At 40.2% G+C, this 25,938-nt stretch overlaps 1 protein-coding gene and 1 pseudogene across 1 annotated transcript; both read right to left on the bottom strand.

Moving 5' to 3' along the window:
* Nucleotides 1–44: 44 nt before the first annotated feature.
* Nucleotides 45–24,094, bottom strand: CUNH3orf49 (chromosome unknown C3orf49 homolog). The gene is given in 10 exon segments (XM_045832022.1): nucleotides 45–953; nucleotides 956–1,008; nucleotides 1,010–1,086; nucleotides 1,536–1,623; nucleotides 3,043–3,072; nucleotides 9,735–9,861; nucleotides 15,013–15,204; nucleotides 15,207–15,307; nucleotides 20,650–20,779; nucleotides 24,061–24,094. Coding segments are annotated over 10 exon segments (894 nt in total). The 3' UTR covers nucleotides 45–891.
* LOC123814308 lies at nucleotides 4,877–6,674 on the bottom strand (annotated as a pseudogene).
* Nucleotides 24,095–25,938: the final 1,844 nt, after the last annotated feature.

The raw sequence follows: 25,938 nt of genomic DNA, 5'->3' as shown, positions 1-25,938 counted from the left end.
GAGTTATTTTCAATGGAAAAGAAGTTGATAAAGTGAAGAGTAGTTTGAGGTAATTACCCTATGAAGATGGTCTTACCTAAAGGATTTTATGACCTTTTTAAAAATTAAGCTAAGGCTGAATCACCTGTAATTTTTTTAAGTATTGAATTATATTTTTAATACTTGTTAGATTTCATTCTTATTCATTTCTTTTACACAACACTTTACATGGATCATACCTTAATAATGTTACATTTTTATAATTTTAATAAGAATTCTTTTTTTAATTATAATTTAAAATTAGCCCAGTTGTTTGTGGCGTATGGTCATTGGTGTATGTGGCGTATATTAAAAGTGTTATAATGGCCCTGGCTGGTATAGCTTAGTGGATTGAGCATGGGCCTGCAAACCAAAGTGTCACTGGTTCAATTCCCAGTCAGGGCACGTGCCTGGGTTGCAGACCATGTCCCTAGTAGGGGGTGCACTAGAGGCAACCATACATTGATGTTTCATTCCCCTTCTGTCTCCCTCCCTTTCTCTCTCTAACAATACATAAATAAAATCTTTTTTAAAAAAGAAATCTATTTTTTTAAAAAGCGTTGTAATACCTTTAAATCCTTCCTCTAATTTCATCTGGCAAATTGTAGGAAAAATTTTTTGCAGAATTGTTACGCCTTAATAAATGTTTCTATTTTCCATTATTAGTAAGAATTATGAAGCAAAAATGGCTTATATTGGCTCAGAATTAAAAACCAATTTTTGTAAAAGCATTTTTTAAGGACTGTTGGGCAGAATACTTTTAAAAATTTGCCTTCCCACATTGATTAATTTACTAGAGAAATTTATTCAGGATTATGTATCAAAAAATTAAGAATCTCTATGAAGATAACTTTTATGCAATCAGGAACAAAATCAGAAGCAGCAGCAGGTACATGAGAAACATACATTTTTCAATTTATGCTTCCTCATGGTCTCTTGGAAATCCTCTGGAACTGTTTAGAAGACTGAAGAATTCCATCCCCTAGAAACACACTGTTGAAGCTCAGCGTGTCTCTGGGCAAGTAACTTCATGGACTTACCAGTTACTGTTTCTATGAGGTCATCCACCTATGACATGGAGATACGATGAAATGAAGCCATGTGTTGGAAAAGCTTGTCAAAAACCTAAGGACTGGTTGTTTTTCCTGAGAGAAGAGTTCAGGAATTAGTGGATATTTTGCAAATATCAAAGCATTATTCTAATTCAAGTCATAGAAAATATCTTAAAAACTTACATATACCACCTAGTCGTAAAGATGTCTCATTCCTTCTCTAAAGCATCCTATGTGCATGCCTTTATTTTAATTGAATTCACTTGGTATTTATCAGGCACATAACATCATTCTAGGTGCCCTTAGCCGTCTTTCAGCCACTTTCAAAATGCCCCCTACTAACATTATTTCTTAATGGTAATCATTAATTTCATCTCCCATTCCTGCTGTCCCGCAGGGCTGTGCATTCACTTAAACCTGACCTTCTGATGCTTCTGAAATACAAAAGTGAAAGCCTTTGTCCACTCCCTGCATTTGAAGCTTTCCTACTGTTAAATCTGATTTTCGGAGGATGTTTTCCATGCTGTGTTTTTTCTTTTTAAGTACTGGAATAAAAATGCAAAAACATCAGATTAGGAAGTGCCAACATTATTTTTGTGACAGTACTTAAATAAGAATTCTCACCCTTGGGCATAATCTCTTATAAACTAAACATTTCCCACATAACAATGTTGAGCTGGTGACCATATTCAGATTATTCTTCACATCCTGTATATCTCCTTTGTGCCCAGAACTCTCTTTGAAGAGATCTATAGGGTGCAGAGAAATGAGATTGTCCGGTTCTGAAAGAATATACAGTGTCAGGAAAAAAGCAGGTCATTCGTAAGCAGAAGAAACTGCCTGTGCAGCTGCTGAACATAGTGTGGAGCTCCTATGGACCAGTGCCCCGGAAAGCTCATTATCACTGGATCCAGTTGTTAATTTGGTCTTTCTTTTTTCTGTAGGTTTCCTTATTTTCATGAAAGACATGTCTCCAAACATAAAAAGGAAGCTCTGCATTCTTTTTTTAAATATATTTTATTGATTATGCTATTACAGTTGTCCCATTTTCCTTCCCCCTTCACTTCCCTCCACCCTGTACACCCTCTCCCACCTACTTACCCCCTTTAGTTCATGTCCATATGTCATTAAGTTCTTCAGCTTCTACATTTCTCAAACTATTCTTACCCTCCCCCTGTCTATTTTCTACCTACAATCTATGCTACTTATTCTCTGTACCTTTTCCCCCTCTCTCTTCCTCCCACTCCCCTGTTTCTAACCCTCCATGTGATCTCCATTTCTGTGGTTCTGTTCCTGTTCTAGTTGTTTGCTTAGTTTCTTTTGGTTTTGATTTAGGTGTGGTTGTTCATAATTGTGAGTTTGCTGTCCTTTTACTATACATGTGTTTTTTTAATCTTTTCTTAGATAAGTCCCTTTAACATTTCATAAAATAAGGGCTTGGTGATGATGAACTCCTTTAACTTGACCTTATCTGAGAAGCACTTTATCTGCCCTTCCATTCTAAATGAAAGCTTTGCTGGATAGAGCAATCTTGGATGTAGGTCCTTGTCTTTCATGACTTGGAATACTTCTTTCCAGCCCCTTCTTGCCTGTAAGGTCTCTTGTGAGAAATCAGCCAGTCTGATGGGAACTCCTTTGTAGGTGACTGTCCCTGTATCTCTTGCTGCTTCTAGGATTCTCTCCTTCATTTTTACCTTGGCTAATGTAATTATGATGTGCCTTGGTGTGTTTCTTCTTGGGTCCAACTTCTTTGGGACTCTCTGAGCTTCCTGGACTTCCTGGAAGTCTATTTCCTTTGCCAGAATGAGGAAGTTCTCCTTTATTATTTGTTCAAATACGTTTTCAATCTGTTGCTCTACCTCTTCCCCTTCTGGTACCCCTGTAATTCGGATGTTGGAACGTTTAAAGATGTCCTGGAGGTTCCTAAGCTTCTCCTTGTTTTTTTGAATTCTTAGTTCTCCATTCTTTCCTGTTTGGTTGTTTCTTTCTTCCTTCTGGTCCACTCTATTGTTTTGAGTCCCAGTTTCCTTCCCATCACTATTGGTTCCCTGTGCATTTTTCTTCATTTCTTTTATGGTAACCTGCATTTGTTCATCTAATTTGCGACCAAAACCAACCAATTCTGTGAGCTTCCTGATCACCAGTGTTTTGAACTGTGCATCTGATAGGCTAGCTATCTCTTGGTCGCTCAAAAGGATGAGTTTTGGGGCACTGATTTGTTCTGTTTGAGCCATCTCTCTCTCTCTCCCTCCCTTTTTTTTGGGGGGGGAGGTCTGGTCACTCCTGTTACAGTGAGGGGCAGAGTCTTAGGTGTTCAGCAGGGCTGGGCGCCCCAGTCGCTAGATTGTGATGTTGTATGTGAGGGCGGGGTCAAGAGGGAACAATGGTGGTAGCTCTGTTCTCCATGGGACTTCAGTCCCTTTCCTGGGATCCTGGGTTGTGTGCTCTGCCCTGGTCCACAATCGCTGCCTCACTGGGTCTACCAGTTGCTGCTTTCGTACTCAGGGTCCACCCGCTGCGATCTTGCACGCACCAGATGCCTTAAACACTCCTGGTTGCCTTATGTGCCCAACTCTCCCTGTTCTCCGCGCCTCGACCCGAGTCCAGCTACTCATCTCCGCCCCTCCTACCAGTCTGGATGAACAGGTCTATTTCAACTTCTTGGCTGTCCGACTTCCATTCAGATAAATTTTCTATCAGCTCTGGGTGTTATTCTGCCTCTAAATTGTTGTTGTTCCAATCTTGGTTGTGCGTGGAGGTAAGGTGTGTCCACCTATGCCTCCGTCTTGGCCGGAAGTCGAAGCTCTGCATTCTTTTCACAGCATGCCTGATTTTTCCCTCTCGTCCCTGGTGTGCTGGTTACAAGTACCTGTTCTAATAGTATTGCTATTAGTAATCATTTCTAGGTCATGGCTCCTGGCCAATATGCCCTTTTTGGTCTCATTGCGTTCACTCTTCCCCCTCTGTCTAATAAACAACATTAGGATGATTGTGAGACCTACGTAAAGTAGGATATGAGACCATATCTGGTTCCCAGCTTTTGACTGGTGGGGGAGTTTACAAATCAGTCAGCTGAGCTGACTACAAGCTTGCCCAAGCTCAAATGTTGCTTGCAGTACCTCCTCCAATCTGTATATAGTTGGACTCCTCACTTCTCTCTCATAAAATTCAGTACTTTTTTTGCCTATGAAGTATTTACCACCCTTGGTAATTACTAAGTTACTTGTGTGTTGTTCAATACCAGTAATATAAAGTCAAATGCCTGGAAAGGCCAGGCAGGTTTTGTAAAACAGAACCAGTGAGGCTGGTGTGAACTGGAGAGAACATGCCTTAAGCAAAGGGAGCAGTCTCTGCACAGCTTCTGCTGTTGCCATGAGGAACTGGGGGCCTCAAGTTTACACATCTTCCTGTTTTTCAAAAGAAAGCTGAAAATTCAGATTTTTATTTGAAATAATCTAATTTTTAAATGTGGGCAATTTAAATATTTTTTAGAATATTCTGTGAGCTAAACAAAACCTTTCTATACCCAGTAGACAACATTTTATTTAATTTTGTAAAATGAATTTTTCCCTGCTTTTTATTCAGCAGTTGTTTACTTGAGCCTTTGTGGCCCAACTGATCTCAAAAGAATGAGTGCATATGCAGGGAGCAGGAGCCTACAGTGTATGGAGACAGGCTGGCCCTTGACAGACAGCCAGGCCTTGTGCCCTGTTGGTTACTGCCTCTGAGAGTTTTGGGGTGAGGCAAGGACTTGAGGAGCCACTTGCTTTCTGCCCTTATACAGATTGGGCTCTGTTCTAGAAGGGCTAGTTTCCACTGCTCCAGGGTCTAGGAAGGAGGGGAAGACCCAACTTCCTTGTGGGTATCATAGGGGGTCCCAGTGAGTATTGGGCGGGAGGGTCCTGGTGCTCTGGGGCCTCTGTGTCATTGGGGTCCTCCATCCTCTCAAGATAAACATCTTGCAAAGTAGTGTCTATAGGAACAGGTCCACAGCCACTGTTTTCCCTGGCTGGAAGGGGGTGCCCTTTACCTGGTTAAACAGGGCTCTGAAAAGATCTACAAAATTGCCCTTGGACACCCAGAGCCACTTGATGTTCTAAGCTGTGTGGACAGCCAGGGTCACTTTGGGATACAGGTGGGTTCCAGGTGGGTACAGGATAGCAATGAGCTGCTGGAAAACCAGTGTGCTCACCAGAGCAAGGACCAGATCCTCCACCATTCAGCAGTGGAACTCAGCATTGCTCAACTCATTGTTGTGGGTCTTCCCCCAGGCAACCGTCACAACCTCCTGGCACAGCTCAGTCCCCATGCTCTCTTCACCTTCCAGGTCAGGGCCGGGCCAATGGTGTCAGTGCCTCAGACACATCCAGCACTGTATTCCTCGTGTCCAGCTGATCCAGTCCTGGATGACTGTGTAGAGCACTTCAGCAGTAGGGCTGTTTACCTGGAAGGTGTGAGAGGAAATCTGGAAGATCAACCCCAGCAGATATTTGTGGATATGCTGGTTCCCAGCCATGCACTCCAGAGGCAGGCCCTTTCAGCTGGAGTCTTTTACTGTTCTTCCTTCATGAAATAGAGACAAGTAACTCCACTGGCCTTACCCGGCTCCACTATGAAGTGCTGCACCAAGGAGGCCTTTGGCCCTGCCAGCTCCTCAGGGCTCAGTCTCTGAGGGTGGAAGTCAGTGGCCATGGCTTGGCCCCAGACAGTTAGTGCATACAGTCAGCTTCTTCCAGTGGTCTGAGAATGTCTCTGGATCATATGCCAAGTACCAAGTAGACTGGGTGAATTCCTGGAAGGCCTTTACTACCTACTTGGTGGCCTCATGGATGTGCATGGTGCCAAAGGGGGCCACCCCAGTACATGTCTGTGTACTCTCCTAGCCACAGCTGACAGTGTTGTCCCTCTGTCCACCTGATGCCCATCAGAAACTCAAACTTGTTATGACAGTCTGCTGGAGTGACAACCTGACCCCCTGCAGAATACAGCAGGCTTTGTTGTGCTTGTGCCTTAGCAGGGCAGCAAGGCATGGTTGGTATTCCCAATTTCCTTGGCAAGCTTCTGCAGCACCTGTTCACACTCTAGTCATTTCCAATTAAGCTGCTTAGCATAGGATACAGTCCAAAGAGGGGTCACTACCTCTGCCATGCATCTGCACACTGACTCTTCCTCATGTTGCCTCTTCCTGGTCGTGGGTTCAGCCTTGGGCCTGACCAGGCACATGCTGAGAGGGTGGCCCTTCCAGAGGATATTGTGCAGCACACACAAGGCCTTGTCTCACTCAGCGGTGCTGTGGAATGTCACAAAGGCACAGAAAGTTGCCTGAAGAATTTATTCTCGTGCAGTTGCAGACCAAAGTGGACCAGAAAATGCCAGACCTCACTGAAGCTGACATGTGAAGCATATTCTGCAGCTCCAACTTGAAGCTCTCCAAAGTGAGTAAGTCCCTGATGCAGGTGTAGAGCACAGGCTAAGGCCCTAACTGTGCAGCCACCCCAGACTCTTCTTCCTCTTCCCCTTTGTGGGGGGCTAAGGCTGCAGAGTAGTGCCCAGGGCACTACTGCCGTCCTGGCTGCAGCCCTTACATTGTACCCGGGCATTCATTGTGAAGCTTGTCGTTCATCATCTGGTCAGTCAACTGCCTGGATTAAGGGCCTCATGAGGGCTGCCTCTACTGCCTCACCCTGGGTCTGATGCACCATTTGACCATGTGGGGGTAGGACTGAACCCTCTGTACTCAGGTCCAGGTTTCAGGCATGGGATGCACCACCCACTGGCCAGGGGACCATGCCAGCTGCTTATCTCCCTGCCGTTCTCCCATTGGCCAGTTCATGAAGATGTGTCAGCACCTGATGTAATGTTTTTGCTGAACAGAAATTCTTAGTTTTCATATAGCCAATATATCTGTAACAAGGAATGAATACACTATACTTATATAAAGCTACCAGTATTAATCTTAGTAAATATCAAACCCAGCTTATTAGTCTAGTTTTTCCCTCAAAACTAGAACTGGAGTGTTCTGAGTTTCTTTCTAAGTACACTTTATAGCTCAGCAGTGACAGTTCCTATGTGAACCTAAGGAGCAGCCTGACCTCAAGGTCCTGGTTTAGGAATTCAACTGACAAAAACCCAGGTGGCCAACTCAGGGATGTTGACCGTGAAAATTCATTCTGTGGCCTGCATGTCCACAGCCCCTCCCCTTACTCCCACCTTCCTTTCGCACCAACCAGCACTTGCACATCCTCACTCCTAGGAAGTTTTCCCCTCCCAAATTCCAACCAACTCCCCTAAGAACCACTGGCTTGACCAGAGATAGCAAAATGGGCTTTGGGACAAGATTCCTCCATCTTCTGGGCTGGTGGCATTTAAAATAAACCATGTTACTTTTTCACCAATACCTGTCTCATGTGTTGGGCTTTCATTGTGACAGGTAGCTAGTTCTGTGTTCGGTTACACATCCATCTTTTCCTTTGTGGTGAATGATGTGTTCTAAGAAGCCTTTCTCTATACTGAAATCATAAAGATATTCTTATTGTCCTTAAAAAGTTTTAAGTTTTAACCCTGGCTGGCATAGCTCAGTGGATTGTGTGCAGGCTGTGAACCAAAGCATCACAGGTTCTATTCCCAGTCAGGGCACATGCCTGGGTTGCAGACCATGGCCCCCAGCAACTGCACACTGATGTTTCCCTCTCTCTCTCTTTCTCCCTCCCTTCCCTCTCTAAAAATAAATAAATAAAATCTTTAAAAAAGTTATAAAAAAGTTTTAAGTTTTTACCTGTTCCACAGAGATCTATACCCCAACATAAACTAAGCTTGCATAATGTGTGAGATAGGGATTAAATTTCATCTTTCCCTCCATCTCTGCCTGTCTCAGCACCATTTATTCCAATGATTATTCTTATTCCTCTACAGTGCCATGGTTTAATGTCTATCTCTTCTATTAAACTGTAGAATCCCACAAAATAGGATCATGTCCATAGGATCACCCTTATAGCCCCAAACCTAGGAATTGCCCAGCACATAATAGGAATACAATAAATATGAACCTTGCATGAAAGAAGCCAGATTCAAAAGTAATGTTGGTCCACTCTGACAGTGATGTTTTAGAGTGGTGCTTTTTAATTAAACTTTCTGTGAAAACAAAAATGTTCTTTATCTGTGTTGCCGCTAGCCACATATTTACTGAGTACATGAAATGTACCTAGTGCAATAAAAAAGTGAATATTTATATTTTAAAAAATTATTTCTAAAAATATTTATTTATTTATTTATTTATTTATTTATTTATTTATTTATTTTTAAAGAGAGGAAGGAAGGGAGGGAGGGAGAGAAAGAGAGAAACATCAATCTGTGATTGCTTCTCATGTACCCCCCACCGGGAACCTAGCTCACAACCCAGGCATGTGCCCCAACTGGGAATTGAACCAGCAATCCCTTGGTTCGAAAACCCATGCTCAATCCACTGAACTACACAGGCTGGGCTGAATATTTAATTTAATTTTAATTAACAAACAGTCACCTGTAGCTATTGACTGCCATATTGGATGTTACAATTAGTACTTAGCATAATAATTAATGAGCAAGGACTCTAGAGCCAGATCTTTCTGGGTTAGAAGCCTGATTCTGCCACTTGTCTGGTCAAATTACTTAACCTCTATGCCATCTCCAAACTAAGGATAACATTGCCATACCTTATAGGACTATTCTAAGAATTATCTGATAAGTTGATATACTTTTTATCCTCACTAAAGTATATGTTTTTATTGCTTTTAGAGAGATAGGAAGGAAGGGAGAGAGAGAGAGAAAAATATTGGTGTGAGAGAAACATCAATTGTTTTTCTCCCATATGCTCCCTGACCAGGCATGGAACCTGCAACCTAGCTGTATGTCCTGACCAGGAATTGAACCAGCAACCTTTTGGTGTATGAGATGATGCTTCAACCAATTAGGCCACCCATCCGGGGCCAATAAGTTGATATTTTTAAAGCACTTAGAATAGGGCCTTGAATATAGTTAACTTTATGTAAATATTTGTTATATTTAAAATAATAATAGTTCAGACTGAGCAATTAAGGCTCAAATTTACATACCTACAGATAAATGCAAGCATATGTTTGGACAATCATAGATGGTCTAGTGCTGCACTCTCTATACTACCTATACCTGTGACCATTCACATTTTAATTTCAAATAAAATGAAATAAAATTAAAAATTCAGTTCCTCAGTTGCACTGGCAACATTTCAGTCTGAAAATCTGGACATGGCTAGTGCCTACTATATTGGCCAAATGCACACTTGAATCCTCAAAGAAAGTTCTGCTGGGCAGTACTGGTTAGTGAATGCTCTCCACATGACATGCATGATAGACCAGATACTGGTATACTAACTTGGTATTTGAACAGTTAAAATAGTAATATAGAGCACTAAACTCTATTGTTACCCAGGTTGTAGTAGAAACTAAACAGTTTGAGCTCAGAAATGGAGGAATCAGACCTGATTAGCCTGTTTTCTGGACCGTAAATTTTTGGAAAGGAGACCTAAACAGGAGATTGAACAGCTTTCTTATGAGGTGGACATGTGGTGGGAGAGAACCTGGCATTTATAACATCCTAAACATTAACCGTATGTGAGTCTTCAGAGGCCAATTTGTTTCAGCATTTTACAATATCTTCTGCAGTACTGAAGGAAGGGATGTCACAGAAAACCGTTTGGTAGTTCTCCTGGCCCAGAGGAGTGTATTTCCTTGGGTTATCTCCTGTCTCTCTTCTACAACATCAAGTTTTATAGTTGCTTAGAGTGAAGGGAGTGGTGGGGGGGAGAAAAGAACCTGTAATGATCACAGTGATAAACATATTCTTCCGATTAGAAAGTATTCTGAAAAAGACAGCATCACATGTTGCCTCGGTAGTTTTTTCCTTAGGATTAAAAATTACACATGGATTTGCTTTTCTGTATCCTATGCTTTCTCTTGCCACATCTGCATTTTCCTGGGGTTGTGATATCAGTGTTAACAAGTCTCTCTCTCTGCCTTGGAGACTTCAGTTTGCCTTCTGTTGCTTTTCCTTTCAACTGTTGTGAAATTTGAAAAAGTAACCTGTAATATGTAAGACATCCCTGGAATATTTGTTGTTGGTTGAAGTAAATTTTAAATTTACCCATCAGCAATATGGCTCAAGTCTCAGGGGTTGACATGCCATCCTAACAGAATTTCCCATAATCGAGGAGCCATGTGAACTATTTAATATTTTTATATTAATTCTATTCTTAACACAATAAGTGTATTTCTAAAGAAAACTTTAAAATGCTACCACAAATCAAAAAGCAGTATCATAAATAGGCATTAAAATTAACATAGTAAAAACAAAACCATGTTCCTGGCTGTAGAAGGCACTAAACTTGAAGTTTACTAAAAAAGAAGAGTAAAAGGCAGGAAATGAGACATTTTCCTTGATGTGGTTAAAGAGATTGATGGGGGCAGTGGGCAAATGTGTTTGCAGTTTGCTCTGTGTCTCAATGATTTGCTGTGCACAGCACCTCAAGTCATCTTGTCCTGCTTGAGGTCAGTAGATAAGGACACTCTCCCTGAGCCACAGCATTTAATCTTGGTGAATGGGGTCTCCACTTTCAAAGCAGGTGCTCAGCTCAGGGATTCTTTCCTCTCCCCCACCCTCTACTGTCTGTCTCCTCGATCCCCACTGCTGTCACCAGCCATGCTAATGTCATCCCTTGACTGAATGAATATAAGAGTCTGTTTATTGTTCTTCCTGCATTTGCTCCTGCCTTCCTCCAAACCAGTCTCCACTCTGCAGACTGAGCTATCTTTTTAAGACTCAAATCAGATTATTTAAATCCCCAGGTTGCAAGTATTTGATGGTTTCTTATCATCCTTAGGAAAAGTAAAAAATTCTTAACAGGGCTGATAACACCTTTGCCTCCTCAGTCCTGGCTGGATTACTTTCATTTTTTCATTATGTCTGGTGCTTTCTTGATATTGGGATTGAACATGCTCTCCTTTTCCCTGGGACACAGTTCTCCTCGTTCTTTTTTAATTTGACTCAAGGTGTCCTTCAGATCTCTATTGAGTTGCCCTTTCTTCGGGCAACTCAAAGGCCTCGAGGCCTTTCTGGAGCCTCCTCCCCTAAAGTAGCATGCATGACATGTTTTCATAGCACCCTGTGTTCTACTTTGCATCAGATGCAACTGTCTATATCATGTTAGAATGTCCCTGTGTGCTGTAACTCCACGGAAGTAGGGATCATGTCTGTTCTATCTGCTACCCTGTCCCTGATGTGTGGCTGACGTGTAATATGTATTTAGCAAATATTGGTTGAAAACTGGTATGGGGAGAGCAATGGTGTTTGGGCTGTAGTTGAGACAAGGTTGTAATATTTTAGCTACAGTGTGAAGGACAAGCAGGTTTTCTGGAGAAATCTTAGTGTAGAGATTTGTTACTGCAACTAAGACAAAAATAAGCCAATGCACAAAAATCAGGAAAAGGAATATGGTCTTCTGTCCCCTGCTGGACTCTCCAACCCCTGTTTCATCAATATAGAAGCACGTCCTCTGTTACTTTCAACGGAAAAAGGCAGGTCACTCACTTCATACCAGGTAATTGATAGATGCTTGGATGTTTGCATAGTTACTGCTTTTCCCAGAAGAGTTTGTTTGAAAGGACAATCAGCCAACTTGAAGTAATCAGTTTTTCATTTTATTTTTTCTGGAAAAAGTACTCTCAAGGTTTTCACCCTCATCACTGTGTGAAATGTGAAAATATGTGTGGCTTCCCTGCATGTACAGAAGGGTTGTATATGTTCCCTGATGCTATGCTGTAAAGGATATTAAAAAGCTACAGGGGCTCTACAGGGCAGTGAAGCTATCCTGTATGATGTTGTCATAGTGGACACATGACACGACTTGATGAGTTTTTCAAACCCATAGAACTGTGCAGGGCATAGAATGAACCCTAATATAAACTATGAATTTTAGTTCATGATAATAATATATCAGTTAAGGGCTCATCAATTGTGAGGGTGGGGTGAGAAAAGGGGCCATACTGGGACTAACTGTAGGTATTTTCTGCTCAATTTTTCCAGTAAATCTAAAACCTGCTCTAAAAAATAAGATCTATTAATTTTTAAAAGTGACAGAGAAGAATGCAAGTATTAGTGGTATTGTTACCTACCACTCATAGGACCTCATAAATCAGCAATACTACCTTGCAAAAATGACAATGTTTTTCTTCAGATGTTGATTCTTCCATAAAGTACATGAGAAGTTGATACAATAGAATAAAATAAAATATCCTTTATGACTTATCAATCATAATTTTATTCATAGAATTCTCTCTATACCCTCTACTGTTGGAATTAGCCATCCCACTTTAGTTTGATTCCCTAGTACATGTGTATGTATACATGCCTACGCACATACATATGTCTATCTGTGTATATACGAGGTCTGGCAGAAGTACTGCCTGCTTGAGTGTGGTTGGTAGGACAATGATATGGGTGTAATAATTTATAGTCTTAATTTGAACATTTCACCTAAAATCCCATATGGTATGCTTGAGTGTGATATGGTTATGTTACAGAATTACATGCTTATTATTTTGTAATAAAAGATTTTAGCCCTGGCTGGCGTAGCTCAGTGGATTGAGCGCGGGCTGGGAACCAAAGTGTCCCAGGTTCGATTCCCAGCCAGGGTACATTCCTGGGTTGCAGGCCATAACCCCCAGCAACCACACATTGATGTTTCTCTCTCTCTCTCCCTCCCTCCCTCCCTTCTCTACCTAAAAATAAATAAATAAAATCTTTTAAAAAAAGATTTTATAATAAAAAAGGGGAGTTATTTGTGCCAGACCCTGTATAATTAACTAAAAAGGAGCTTTAAACTAATTAAACCAGTGATCAATTGCACTGGGAGGTGCCTCAAAGGCAATCTAATTCAGAACTGTTTAAGATGTGTGTACATTCAAGTTACCTGGGGGTCTTTCCTTTTTTTAAATATATTTTATTGATTATGCTATTACAGTTGTCCCATTTCCCCCCACCCTGTACACCCTCTCCCACCTACTTACCCCCGCTTTAGTTCATGTCTGTCATACTTATAAGTTCTTCAGCTTCTACATTTCCCATACCATTCTTACCCTCCCCCTGTCTATTTTCCACCTACAATCTATGCTACTTATTCTCTGTACCTTTTCCCCCTCTCTCTTCCTCCCATTCCCCTATTGCTAACCCTCCATGTGATCTTCATTTCTGTGGTTCTGTTCCTGTTCTAGTTGTTTGCTTAGTTTCTTTTGGTTTTGATTTAGGTGTGGTTGTTCATAATTGTGAGTTTGCTGTCCTTTTACTATACATGTGTTTTTTAAATCTTTTCTTAGATAAGTCCCTTTAACATTTCATAAAATAAGGGCTTGGTGATGATGAACTCCTTTAACTTGACCTTATCTGAGAAGCACTTTATCTGCCCTTCCATTCTAAATGAAAGCTTTGCTGGATAGAGTAATCTAGGATATAGGTCCTTGTCTTTCATGACTTGGAATACTTCTTTCCAGCCCCTTCTTGCCTGTAAGGTCTCTTGTGAGAAATCAGCTGACAGTCTGATGGGAACTCCTTTGTAGGTGACTGTCCCTGTATCTCTTGCTGCTTCTAGGATTCTCTCCTTCATTTTTACCTTGGCTAATGTAATTATGATGTGCCTTGGTGTGTTTCTTCTTGGGTCCAACTTCTTTGGGACTCTCTGAGCTTCCTGGACTTCCTGGAAGTCTATTTCCTTTGCCAGAATGAGGAAGTTCTCCTTTATTATTTGTTCAAATACGTTTTCAATCTGTTGCTCTACCTCTTCCCCTTCTGGTACCCCTGTAATTCGGATGTTGGAACGTTTAAAGATGTCCTGGAGGTTCCTAAGCTTCTCCTTGTTTTTTTGAATTCTTAGTTCTCCATTCTTTCCTGTTTGGTTGTTTCTTTCTTCCTTCTGGTCCACTCTATTGTTTTGAGTCCCAGTTTCCTTCCCATCACTATTGGTTCCCTGTGCATTTTTCTTCATTTCTTTTATGGTAACCTGCATTTGTTCATCTAATTTGCGACCAAAACCAACCAATTCTGTGAGCTTCCTGATCACCAGTGTTTTGAACTGTGCATCTGATAGGCTAGCTATCTCTTGGTCGCTCAAAAGGATGAGTTTTGGGGCACTGATTTGTTCTGTTTGAGCCATCTCTCTCTCTCTCTCCCTCCCTTTTTTTTGGGGGGGGAGGTCTGGTCACTCCTGTTACAGTGAGGGGCAGAGTCTTAGGTGTTCAGCAGGGCTGGGCACCCCAGTCGCTAGATTGTGATGTTGTATGTGAGGGCGGGGTCAAGAGGGAACAATGGTGGTAGCTCTGTTCTCCATGGGACTTCAGTCCCTTTCCTGGGATCCTGGGTTGTGTGCTCTGCCCTGGTCCACAATCGCTGCCTCACTGGGTCTACCAGTTGCTGCTTTCGTACTCAGGGTCCACCCGCTGCGATCTTGCACGCACCAGATGCCTTAAACACTCCTGGTTGCCTTATGTGCCCAACTCTCCCTGTTCTCCGCGCCTCGACCCGAGTCCAGCTACTCATCTCCGCCCCTCCTACCAGTCTGGATGAACAGGTCTATTTCAACTTCTTGGCTGTCCGACTTCCATTCAGATAAATTTTCTATCAGCTCTGGGTGTTATTCTGCCTCTAAATTGTTGTTGTTCCAATCTTGGTTGTGCGTGGAGGTATGATGCATCCACCTATGCCTCCATCTTACCAGAAGTCCTCGGGATCTTTCTAACATGCAGATGTTGACTTGGTAGACCTGGGTGGGGTTTGGGAGCCTGTATTTCGGACAAGTTCATCATTGGGTAGCGAGAAAATCCATCCTAATTTCATTGTTCCTATTGGCCCCAACCCTTAACCATATATTGCCTGTGATTACCATTCTGTAAGAGCTTTCTCATTCTTGGTGTGGAGAATAATCTTGGCAATGGAAGCTCCTTGACAACTGTAGGAAGAAGGCTCTGTGTGGTACCCTCTCCACTGACACTTGCGGGCTTACATCTGTACTTGTTTGACAACATCCTGTCCACCAAAGTCTTCACTTTTTTTTTTATCACATTTTCCTTCTGACTTGATGGCTTTCATGAAATTCCATGTTGCTACTACTAGATGATTCCTCTTCGGGGACCAATGCATTTTGTTTTACTAAGTTGGTAGACACAGCTCTGTGCCATCTAAACAAAATAACAATAATTCGTATTAAGGAAATTAAAAGCAAACATTTGAAATAATTAAAATCCAAGTTGTAAATATGAACAAACTGTACAATCCAGAGAATCAAGTCACAGAAAAATAAAGCCAAAGTAACTACTTGGTGTCTTGTCACTAAACTGTAGTAAGTGCATTCTGGCCACTATTTAATTTAATCCTCATAGTAGGAAGGTTATATTATCTCCTAATTTGACTAATGAGTAAACTGAGCCATAGAGAGATTAAATTAATTGACCAAGCACAAGTGCAGATTTTAATCCTGGTGTGTGACTGGTAGAATATATTACCTTATATTGACAAATTGGCAATGTTATTTCAATGATGGTTTGAGATAGTTTTTGCTGGATTTGGTGATTCTAAGGCTGCAGTGGCGAGAGAGGAAAGAGTCGCTAGAGTAGTCAATAAAGAAATAGTTTCCAAGGTCCCATTTACAGAGAACATCCATTTAGAATAACTCTAAACACATAGTTCCAAAATTCTAAATATTCACATACCATCTTCATCATTTTGGCATATTTTAGTAATGAAAATAAATAAAATTTCTGAATGCTTTCTATGTGCTAAACACTACTTTCTTTCATGTGTATCACATAATTTAACCCTCATATGGTCATCTACCTTTTGAAAATAAGGAAATTAAAACTTGGAAAGATTAAATAACTTATGCCCAACCAATCTGATCCCAAGGTCTGTGTTGTTATCCTCTGTTCTAGAGTGAACATCACCCATTTCATGATACCAGAATTTACCTAACATTGTTCCTCAATTAACAGATTTTTGTTAATCTCATCCAAAGCAGTACTACCCATAAAATCCCAGGGATCTAAAAAAAACTATAGTTTTCATTTTCATTGTAGCTTCATATGTAGTTGTAAGAAATAATATGTTAAGTTCTTTATATATTTTAGAGATTAAACCCTTGCCCAATGTATCATTGGCAAACATGTTTTCCCACACAGTCGGTTCCCCCTTTTCATTCTGATAATGTTTTCTTTAGGTGTGCAGAAGCATTTTAGTTTTATGTAGTCCCATTTGTTTATTTTTTCCTTTATTTCCCTTGCCCTAGGAGATATGTTGGCAAAAATGTTGCTACATGGAACATCTGAAATTTTCCTGCCTGTGTTTTCCTCTAGGACTTTAATAGTATCATTTATATTCAAGTCTTTTATCCATTTTTAGTTTATTCTAGTACATGGTATAAGTTGGTAGTCTAGTTTCATTTTTTTGCATGTACCAGTCCACTTCTCCTAACACTGTTTACCGAAGAGACTGTCTTTTTTTTTTTAAAGAGATTTTATTTATTTATTTTAGAGAGTGTGGAAGGAAGAAAGAGAAGTATAGAAAAATCAATGTATGAGAGAAACATTGATGGGTTCCCTCCCAGCCTGCAACCTAGGCATGTGCCCCAACTGGAAATCAAACGGGCAACCTTTTGGTTCACAGTGTTCAATCCACTAAGCTTCACCAGCCAGGGTGAAAAGATTGTCTTTACTCCATTGCATGCTTATGTCCCCTTTGTTAAATATTAATTGACCATAGAGACATTGGTTTATTTCTGGGTTCTCTATTCTGTTCCATTTATATGTGCCTGTTCTTATGCCAATACCAGACTGTTTTTATTATTGTGGACTTGTAGTATAGTTTGATATTGGGTATTGTGATCCTTCCTATTTTGTTTTTCTTTCTCAAGATTGCTGAGGCTATTTGGGGTCTTTGTTGGTTCCATATAAATTTCTGAAATACTTGTTCTAGATCTGTGAAATATGCCATTGGTGTTTTAATAGGAATTGTGTTGAATCTATAGATTGCTCAACACTGAGAAGACAAACAATCCAATTAAAAAAATGGGCCAAGGACCTGAATAGACACTTCTCCAAGGAGGACATACAGATGGCCCATAGACATATGAAAATATGCTTAACATCGCTGGCCATCAGATAGATGCAAATTAAAAGCACAATGAGGTATCACCTCACACAGATCAGAATGGCCATCATAAACAAATCAACAAACAACAAGCTGGCAATGATGTGGAGAAAAGGAAACCCTAGCTCCCTGCACTGTTCCCTGCACTGTTGGTGGGAATGCAGACTGGTACAGCCACTGTGGAAAACAGTATGGAGTTTCCTCAAAAAACTAAAACTGTCTTTTGACCCAGCAATTCTGTTGCTGGGATTATACCCTAAGAGTTTGGAATAACCAATTCAAAAGAACCTATGTACCCCTATGTTTGTACCAGTGCTATTTACAATAGCCAAGTGCTGGAAATAGCCTAAGTGCCCATCAGTAAATGAATGGATCAAAAAATTGTGGTACTTTAACAATGGAATACTATGCAGCAGAAAGAAAGAAGCTCCTTCCTTTTTCAACAGCCTGGATGGATGTGGAGAGTATTATGGTAAGTGAAATAAGCCAGTCAGTGAAAGACAAATACCATGTGATCTCACCTGTAAGAGGAATCTAATGAACAAAATAAACCAACAAACAAAATAAAACCATAGGCATGGAAACATGGAACAGACTGAGAATGCCCTGAGGGGAGGAGAAGGGGGATAATGGTGGACAGAAGGGGAAGGGACTAGACAAAAAACATGTATGAATGACCCACAGACATAGACAACAGTTTGGGAATTGACTGTGGGAGCAGGGGTGAGGTGTGGGTGGGTGGGATGGGCGGAGGAGGACAAAGGAGGAAAAATTGGGACAATTCTAATAGAAAAGTAAAAAATGATTTAAAAATATATGTTAAGCCTATTTTTTTTTTCAAAGAAATTCTCTGTGTACTCTTTATCCAGTTTCTCCCAATGGTAGCCTCTTGCAAAACTATAACACATTATCATGACCAAAGTATTGACATTGACACTATCAAGATATACAACATGTTTATCACAATCAGAATCCTTTATGTTTTATAGCCACACCCACTTCTCCTCACCTCACATTTTCTTTAACATGTGGCAACCACTAAGTTGTCCTTCATGTGTAAAATTTACATCTTTTAGATAATGTTGTATAAATGGAATCATATAGTATATAACCTTTTGGGATTTACTTTTTTCACACAGCATATTTCTCTGGAGACTCACTCACATTGGTGCATGTCAATAATTTGTTCTTTTATTGCTGAGTAGCATTTTATGGTGTGGATGTACCACACTTTGTCTAACATTCACTCATTGGAAGACATTTAGGTTGTTTTCCATTCAGTGCTATTATAAATAAAGCTACAACCATTGTATACAGGCTTTTGTGTGAACATAAATCTTCTTTTCTTTGGGTGAAATCACAGGTTTTATATTATGTTATATCAAATGGGTACCTGTTTGTACTTGTAAAAGTGGCACAAATAACACTGCTTTTTTATTATAAAATCTTTTATTACAAAATCATAAGCATGTAATTATGTAACACAATATCATACTCAAGCACACCTTTGACATTTTAGGTGAAATGTTCAAATTATAAATTATTATACCCATATCATTACCCTACCAACCACACAAGCAGATTAAAACCACAAATTATTACTCCCATATTATTACCCTACCAGTGGCATTTGAACAGGCCTTACTTCTGCTGGACCCTGGATATATTTCAAATGTGGATATAAATATATTAGTAACCATTAAAATATGTTTTTTTATATACTATGTAAAATATCTCATATACCACCAGTAGCACATATACCATACTTCAGGAAAACACTGTTCAAAACTGGACTTAAGTTATCCAGTTTCTCTGTCATTACACATAGGAAGTATGTAAGAAAGACCCCAGGTGCCAGAGTTAAATGATCTTGGCTCAACCCAACAACACACTTCATAGTTGTGTGATCTTGGATATGTTCTTTAACTTTTTAAGCTTCTGTTTTCTCATATGAAAATAGGCATACTATTCTCAGAAATGTGTGGATAAAAGAAAATAACTTATGTGCTTGGAACCTAACAAAACATTCAATCAATGATAGCTTTTAGTACCATGTGGATCAGATCTGTGTGGGAAAAATGTAAAAGATGGGGGAGCACAAGGTAGAGGTCAAAAGAAGGGAGTTTTCCTGGGTTAGCAGAGTTCTACCAATTAACACATTGCAACTTCCAGAAGGTGCAAGTCACATTTAGTCCTCACAGTTGTGTATAGATACTCTAACAACTTTCTAGCAGATGGTAGTACAGTGTCCTGAGGAAGGAGTGTCATTTTCTAATTCACCCAAAAGTTATTTATGAGCTAGGATTAATCTTCCATAGACCCCTTTTAATAAAGCCATCTTTTTCTACTACTGTAAATACACACAAGCACACATATAAGACACTGAAAATACATTTTAGGAGGTCCGGGAACCCTGAAGGTCATCTGTGCAACCCCTCAGGTAAAAAGCCCAGTTCTAAGTCTCTGAATCTCTAGGATGTGTCTCCCACTCCCACTGCCCCCACCCCATTCCTGATCTATCTATAACAATTAATGACAGTGGTTTTGCTTCAGGCACTAGGAATGGAACTGCTATTTCTGTTATGCAAAGAATACTACCCTTCTTAAGTTTTTATATTACTTCATTAGTAGTGAATTTATTCAGTTGTAGTGCTTCAACCTCTATTTCTTCATATAAGCGAACATATCTGCAAATTTCATTTTGTCCATGAAAGTTCAAAAGCTTAGTCTTTGATGCTTCTGGCTTCATGAAAACAATTCATTTCTGTGTGTCTGAGCTATTGCTAATGACCCTAGTAAGAAAGAAGCCAAAGAAATTGGAAAATAAATAATTTGACTTTCCACATTAAAATGTATTGTTTTGAATATTTCATGCCTGTGTTCATGGTGTTGCCATTGTGAAGAAATAGCAGGTGTAAGCCAGTTTTCAGGTTATATTAAAGAGTATATACAGGTGAAATACAGTTAGTACATATCTTAGCAGCCCAAATTGCTGGGAAAAAGGAACAAAAGCATTGACCATGAACTCATCTTGAAAGCACTACCGAATTTTCAAAATAATATGGATGATGTTTAAAACTCTGAGACTGAAATTAGTATCAAGTGTTTACTTTGGGGTCATATGCCATATTAAAACTCAAATTCGGGGGAAAGGAAATGTTTTCCTCACTATAATAAAGACTTTTCTGATCACAAAATAAAGCTTCTTAGTCTAATGTCTAAAGGCAGTACCCTCTTCTTCCATCATACAGAGCTCTTATTTCCAAATGCAATGCTTAAAAAGAGATGCTACCTTTTCTAATGTCACAGTGAATATTGTTTAGTGTAAAATCCAAAGAAACTCACTCTGTGGAAAAGAAAGCAAGCCCCAGTTTCCTACCGTTCCATCCTCTTCCTTTTGAATGAGCTGTTTTTTCTTCTGGGTTGCTGCCCAACTCTTTGGTACTGGCTAACTCTTCCATAACCAAACTTAAAGGGCTCTGACTGATGTCCATTGCTCTCAATGTCACCTGTAGTAGCAGTTTGGGGTATTTTTGGTTCTAGAGCAGACAAACTTCAGAACAAAATTACCTGGTGACTCAGGCACTTTTAACTTCTGGACTGTTTGGGATAAAATATGTAGGAGATTTTTGAAATTTCTTTTTTATTCCCTTCCAGGTGTTAGAGACTTCATCAGTGGGACTGGCCTTGTTCACCACTTCACAGAGGTCCCAAAAAAGATGCATTTGGCAGAGCAGTGGGAAATTCCTTTTCACTTTGTGAAATAGGTGTTGTAGCTTCCTGGGCAAGGCAAATGCAGAAAAAGCTGACCTGCTTATCCACCCACCACCATTCTGGTTGGTAATAAAATAATCACACGCAAACTGATTATCACATTCAGCTGTGCATGCTGGCTTCCAGAGAGGAAAGAACCTGTAGTAACACAAATAATCCCAGCTTTTGTCAGATCTCTCAACTAGAGCTGACAATATTATTCATCCCAGAGATACACGTGGAAAGGCCAGTAGTTATCTGGTCTTCTCAAACTGCACCCCAAGAATTATTTTATTATATCTTGGAATTTTGTAGTGGTCTCTTAAAGCACATGGCTAGAAAAGTTGAGTACCTGGTCCACCCCTTCCTTCCAACATATCCCCCTTTTATTTCATGGAAAAGAGCAAATTTTGGCTGGGTTGAAACTACTAACCACAAGGTGGCAGCAGATACTAGGATTTAATCCCATCACTCTCGCGGGAGCTTGAGTTTTTCAGTCTGAAGTAACTGGATGTTAAGAAGGAAAAATCTAGAAAAAAAATCGTTGGGAGATACAAAAATTAATCTGGTTTTTGTGTTTGTATTCATCAGTAATCTGGAGCATGCTTCGCAAACTTTCATGTGCACATGAATTACTTGGGGTCTTATTAAAATGCAGATTTCAATACAGTAGAGATGGGGTAGAATCTAATAATTTGCACTGCTAACAAACTCCTAGGTGATACTGATGATGCTGACCTACATGCTACACTTTGAGTAGCAAGCAAAGGCATTTTATGTTCTAGTACTGGGGAAAAAAACTTAAAAATTCTCAAGAATTAAATATGTAACTTTGAGAAATAAGAGAGTCGGTTTGGGAGTTACACCTGGGTTCTTGTTACAGTTCAGTTGTGTGGCTTTCATCAGTTCACTTAACCTATCTGCTTGTTTTCTCACCTGTAAATTAGGGATACTAATGGAGTCCATAGGAGAATGGAGGCAATGTTCTTTGAGAAACACTGAAACACAGCACACCTGATGTATTTTAGCAAAATGGGTGTATGGTTCTACCTGGTCAGTTTCTCCTCATTCGTTGTAATCCCCAGAGCACAATAAATAACAGGCTTATGAAGGAATAAATGAATGAATGAGCATTTTCTTTAACATGGCCCAATTCTTTTCATTCAGTTATTGGAATAGTTGTCTTATTCGGGAATGAAATTAATTCTGTAGTGGAAAAAGAGCTGATTTTTATTTGTGCATGTATATGTTTGTACATGTCTATGAGTATGTGATTCTGTATGTGTGTGTGCAACAGGCTAAAACATTTGCTGCTTTGGCTTCTGTGATAAGATACACAGGTTCTTCAGGGAGTCCTGAGCAGATGATGGAAACTGCAAGAGTGGAACATAGGAGAAGACAGAGAGAAGAGCAAAGGCACCAATGGGCACTGATTTCAGCCTAATCTGTTTCTGAATTCTAGTTCTGCCCCTTGCAAGTTTTGGGGCCTTGGACAGGTGAAAAAACTTCTCTGGACCTCCACTTTCTCATATGTAAAATAGGAATAGTAACTGCTACCATTTGGGGTTGTTTTATTCATTGTTACCCAACAACTATTCAAATGCCTGGTGGATACTGGCATTTGACTACTCTTGACACCAGGGAAACTACAGAGAACAACATAGTATCACTGAAGTAACATAACTTATAATGCTGTGGGAGTGGATGAAACAGTTCTGCCTTACGAGTCATTGGCCCTGAGAACTGAACCAGGAGAGTCAGTCATGAGTTGATGAGCTGGAGGGATAGGCAAGTGATGAGCTGGAGGGATAGGCAGGGCAGAGCAGCTGGATCCTACAGAACAAATGAAAGATCTTGGTCTTGATCTTCAGAGCAGTGCAGAGTTATTAAGGTATTTAAAATTATTTTAAAAGTTATAATTGAGGTAAAATATACATAATTTGAATTCACCATCTTAACCATTTTTTTAAAATTATATTTTATTGATTATGCTATTTCAGTTGTCCTGGTTTTTTTCCCCCTTTGCCCTGCTCCACCCAGAACCCCCACTCCTTCAGGCAATCCCCTGACCATTGTTCATGTCCATGGGTCATGTGTATAAGTTCTTTGGCTACTCCATTTCCTGTGCTGTACTTTTACACCTCCATGGTTATTCTGTAGCTACCGATTTGCAATCCTTCATCCTCTCAACTCTTCACCCATTCTCTCCCATGCTTACTCCATCTCACAACCATCAAAATGCTCTCCATATCCATGATTCTGTCTCTGTTCTTGTCTGCTTAGTTGTTTTTTAGATTCAATTGTTGATAGATATGTACTTTTTGCCATTTTATTTTTTAAAGTTTTTATTTTTTATTAAATAAGTTTCTTTAATATTTCATGTAATAATGAATTGGTGATTATGAACTCCTTTAGGTTTTTTCTTGTCTGGGATGCTCTTTATCTGCCCTTCCACTCTAAAGGATAGCTTTTCTGGGTAGAACAATCTTGGCTGTAGGTCCTTGCCTTTCATGACTTGGAATACTTCTTTCCAGCCCCTTCTTGCCTGCAAGGTGACTCACTCCTTTATGTGGGTTCTTTAAGAGGAACTGCTTGGGGCTTCAGAAGTTTCTTTCACTGACTCAATTCCTACTGGATTTTGCAGCCAGAAGTTGTGGGGACTTATCTTTCAGGCATTGGAACACTGGACTGGGGGTGCTGATGTGGGACTGGGACTCCTTAATCCCCAGATGTGCCTACTGAATTTTTATCCACCACACATGGGTGTGGGACCAGCCCACTCTATGTCTGGACCCCTCCTACCAGTCTGGATGGATGTGGTTTCTTTAATTCCACAGTGGTCAGACTTCCATTTAACTCAATTTTTGACATATCTGAGTGATGGTAGTTCTATAGTTTAGTTGTAATTTTCATCTGGTTGTGCAAAGAGGCAAGCCATGTCTGCCTACACCGACATCTTGACTAGAAGTACCATCTTAACCATTTTTAAATGTACAGTTCAGTGTCATTAATATATTCACATCATTGTGCAACCAACCATCATCACCATTCATCTCCTGAACTTTTTTCATGTTGCAAAACTGAAACTCTGTAGCCATTAAACTAACTCCACATTCTCCACCTGCTTGGCCCCACACCCTACTTGGAAACCTTCATTCTGCCTTTCTCTCTCAATGAATTTGATGGTTTTTTGCAGGGATAGTCAATAAATATTTATTTTGTGCAATGGGGATCCAACCTTGAACAAAATGACTAGAATCCTTGCCCCGGAATTACAATTTAGTGGAGGCAATAGACAGCAAACATGTTAACAAATAGATAAAGCATTTCAGGCAATGGTAAAAAAATGCTATGAGAAAACTAGAAAAACATGGTAGAAAGTAAGTGGAAGTGGGTGCTTCTGCCAGAGTGATCAAAAAAAGACCTCTTAAAGAATTCATATTTGAGGTGAGACATTTCATGTTGAAAAGGAGGCAAATGTGGTAAGATCCAGCAGAAGTATTTCAAAGAGGAAAAGCAACCACAGCAAAGGGTCTGAGGAGGGCAGGAACTGGGTCATGTGGAGACCAATGTGGTGGGAACATAGGTGGCAAGGGAAGGCAATGTTATGCTTGTGTATTGTTATTTTTTAATTTTATTCTTTATCCTCACCCAAGGACATGCTTAGTGATTTTTTTAGAGAAAGGAAAATGGAGGGAAGATAGAGAGTCATTGAGGTGAGAGAGAAACATCAATCAGTTGCCTCTTGCATGTGCCCTAACCAGGAAATAAACCTATTACCCAGGCATGTGCCCCGATCAGGAATCAAACTGGCAAACTTTCACTTTGTGGGGTCATGCCCAACCTACTGAGCTATACTGGCCTGGGTGGTGTACTTGTACTTAAAAAGTCCTGTTGTGTGCAGCTTGAAAAATGCATTAGAGGGGACAAGTACAATTGCTTAAATGTCATGGTAGGCAGTTGGCCCAGGCTAGACATAATGATGGTTAGGACTAGAGTGAGATAGAAGTGTACAGATTCAGGAAATACTTAGGAGGTATAATACTGAAATGAACTGGGTATGAGATGAGTAGAGAGAAGGAGATTCTGGACTGGAAAGTTGGGTTGTTGCAATCTTTAAAGGTGAGATTATAATGGTTTAAGTAGTGGGTAACGGAGCTAGAGAGAAGGGCACCAATTTGAGAGTCCACCATAAGTAACCTTTTCTTTTCAACCATCTTCTAGGGATAAGTCTTGGAGTCATATCCCTAGCATCATTCCCGGGAATTTATAAATGTTCCTCTGAAAAGACAAAAAGCCACAGCAGGGCAATGTCTGGTTAGACCACAAACTCCCTTTGTTCTCAACATTATCCTCTTATTGAACACATCTGAAATTGCATAATCCTATTTAGGTAACCATAACAACAGTTGACCCCAGTTGAGATAGCAATTGATTGAAACCAGGAGTCAGAGATTGCAAACTCGAAAGCCTGCAGGAACCAGGCAGGTAAATGTGAGCAGCTGTGGGGTGTAGCAGGGAGGGATGAGAATGGTGGTAAACTGCAGAATGCTGGGCCAGTCAGATCCTATTGAACTTCAAATTTTTAAGAAGCTTTGCGCATTTAAAATTGTGGTCTGCCGGTCATATTTGGCCTGTGAATCACCAATTTGCTGCCCCCAGAGATCTTTTCATATACATACACTCTGTGTTCAGTTAGTCAGGTATTCCCCATCAGTGGTCCTAAAGCTGATTTTCCCCAAGCTTTATCTTAAGTGTATTAACTTGCATTCTATTGGCTTTTGACCAATTGTTAAATACTTTTTGCATCTTATCTCTATCTGGCTGCATGTTAATCTCACCTAGCAACTTGTAAGCCCTCTGTAAACTTGGTAAGCAGAGATCCTGAGTCCTATTCCAATTCTGGGAGAAAGAA

Source organism: Phyllostomus hastatus, unplaced genomic scaffold, assembly GCF_019186645.2.
Source record: "Phyllostomus hastatus isolate PE091 unplaced genomic scaffold, TTU_PhHast_1.1 phas_contig_16, whole genome shotgun sequence".
Taxonomy (NCBI): Eukaryota; Metazoa; Chordata; class Mammalia; order Chiroptera; family Phyllostomidae; genus Phyllostomus; species Phyllostomus hastatus.
Note: the sequence above shows the minus strand (reverse complement) of the source record. Positions and strands in the feature narration are given on the sequence as shown.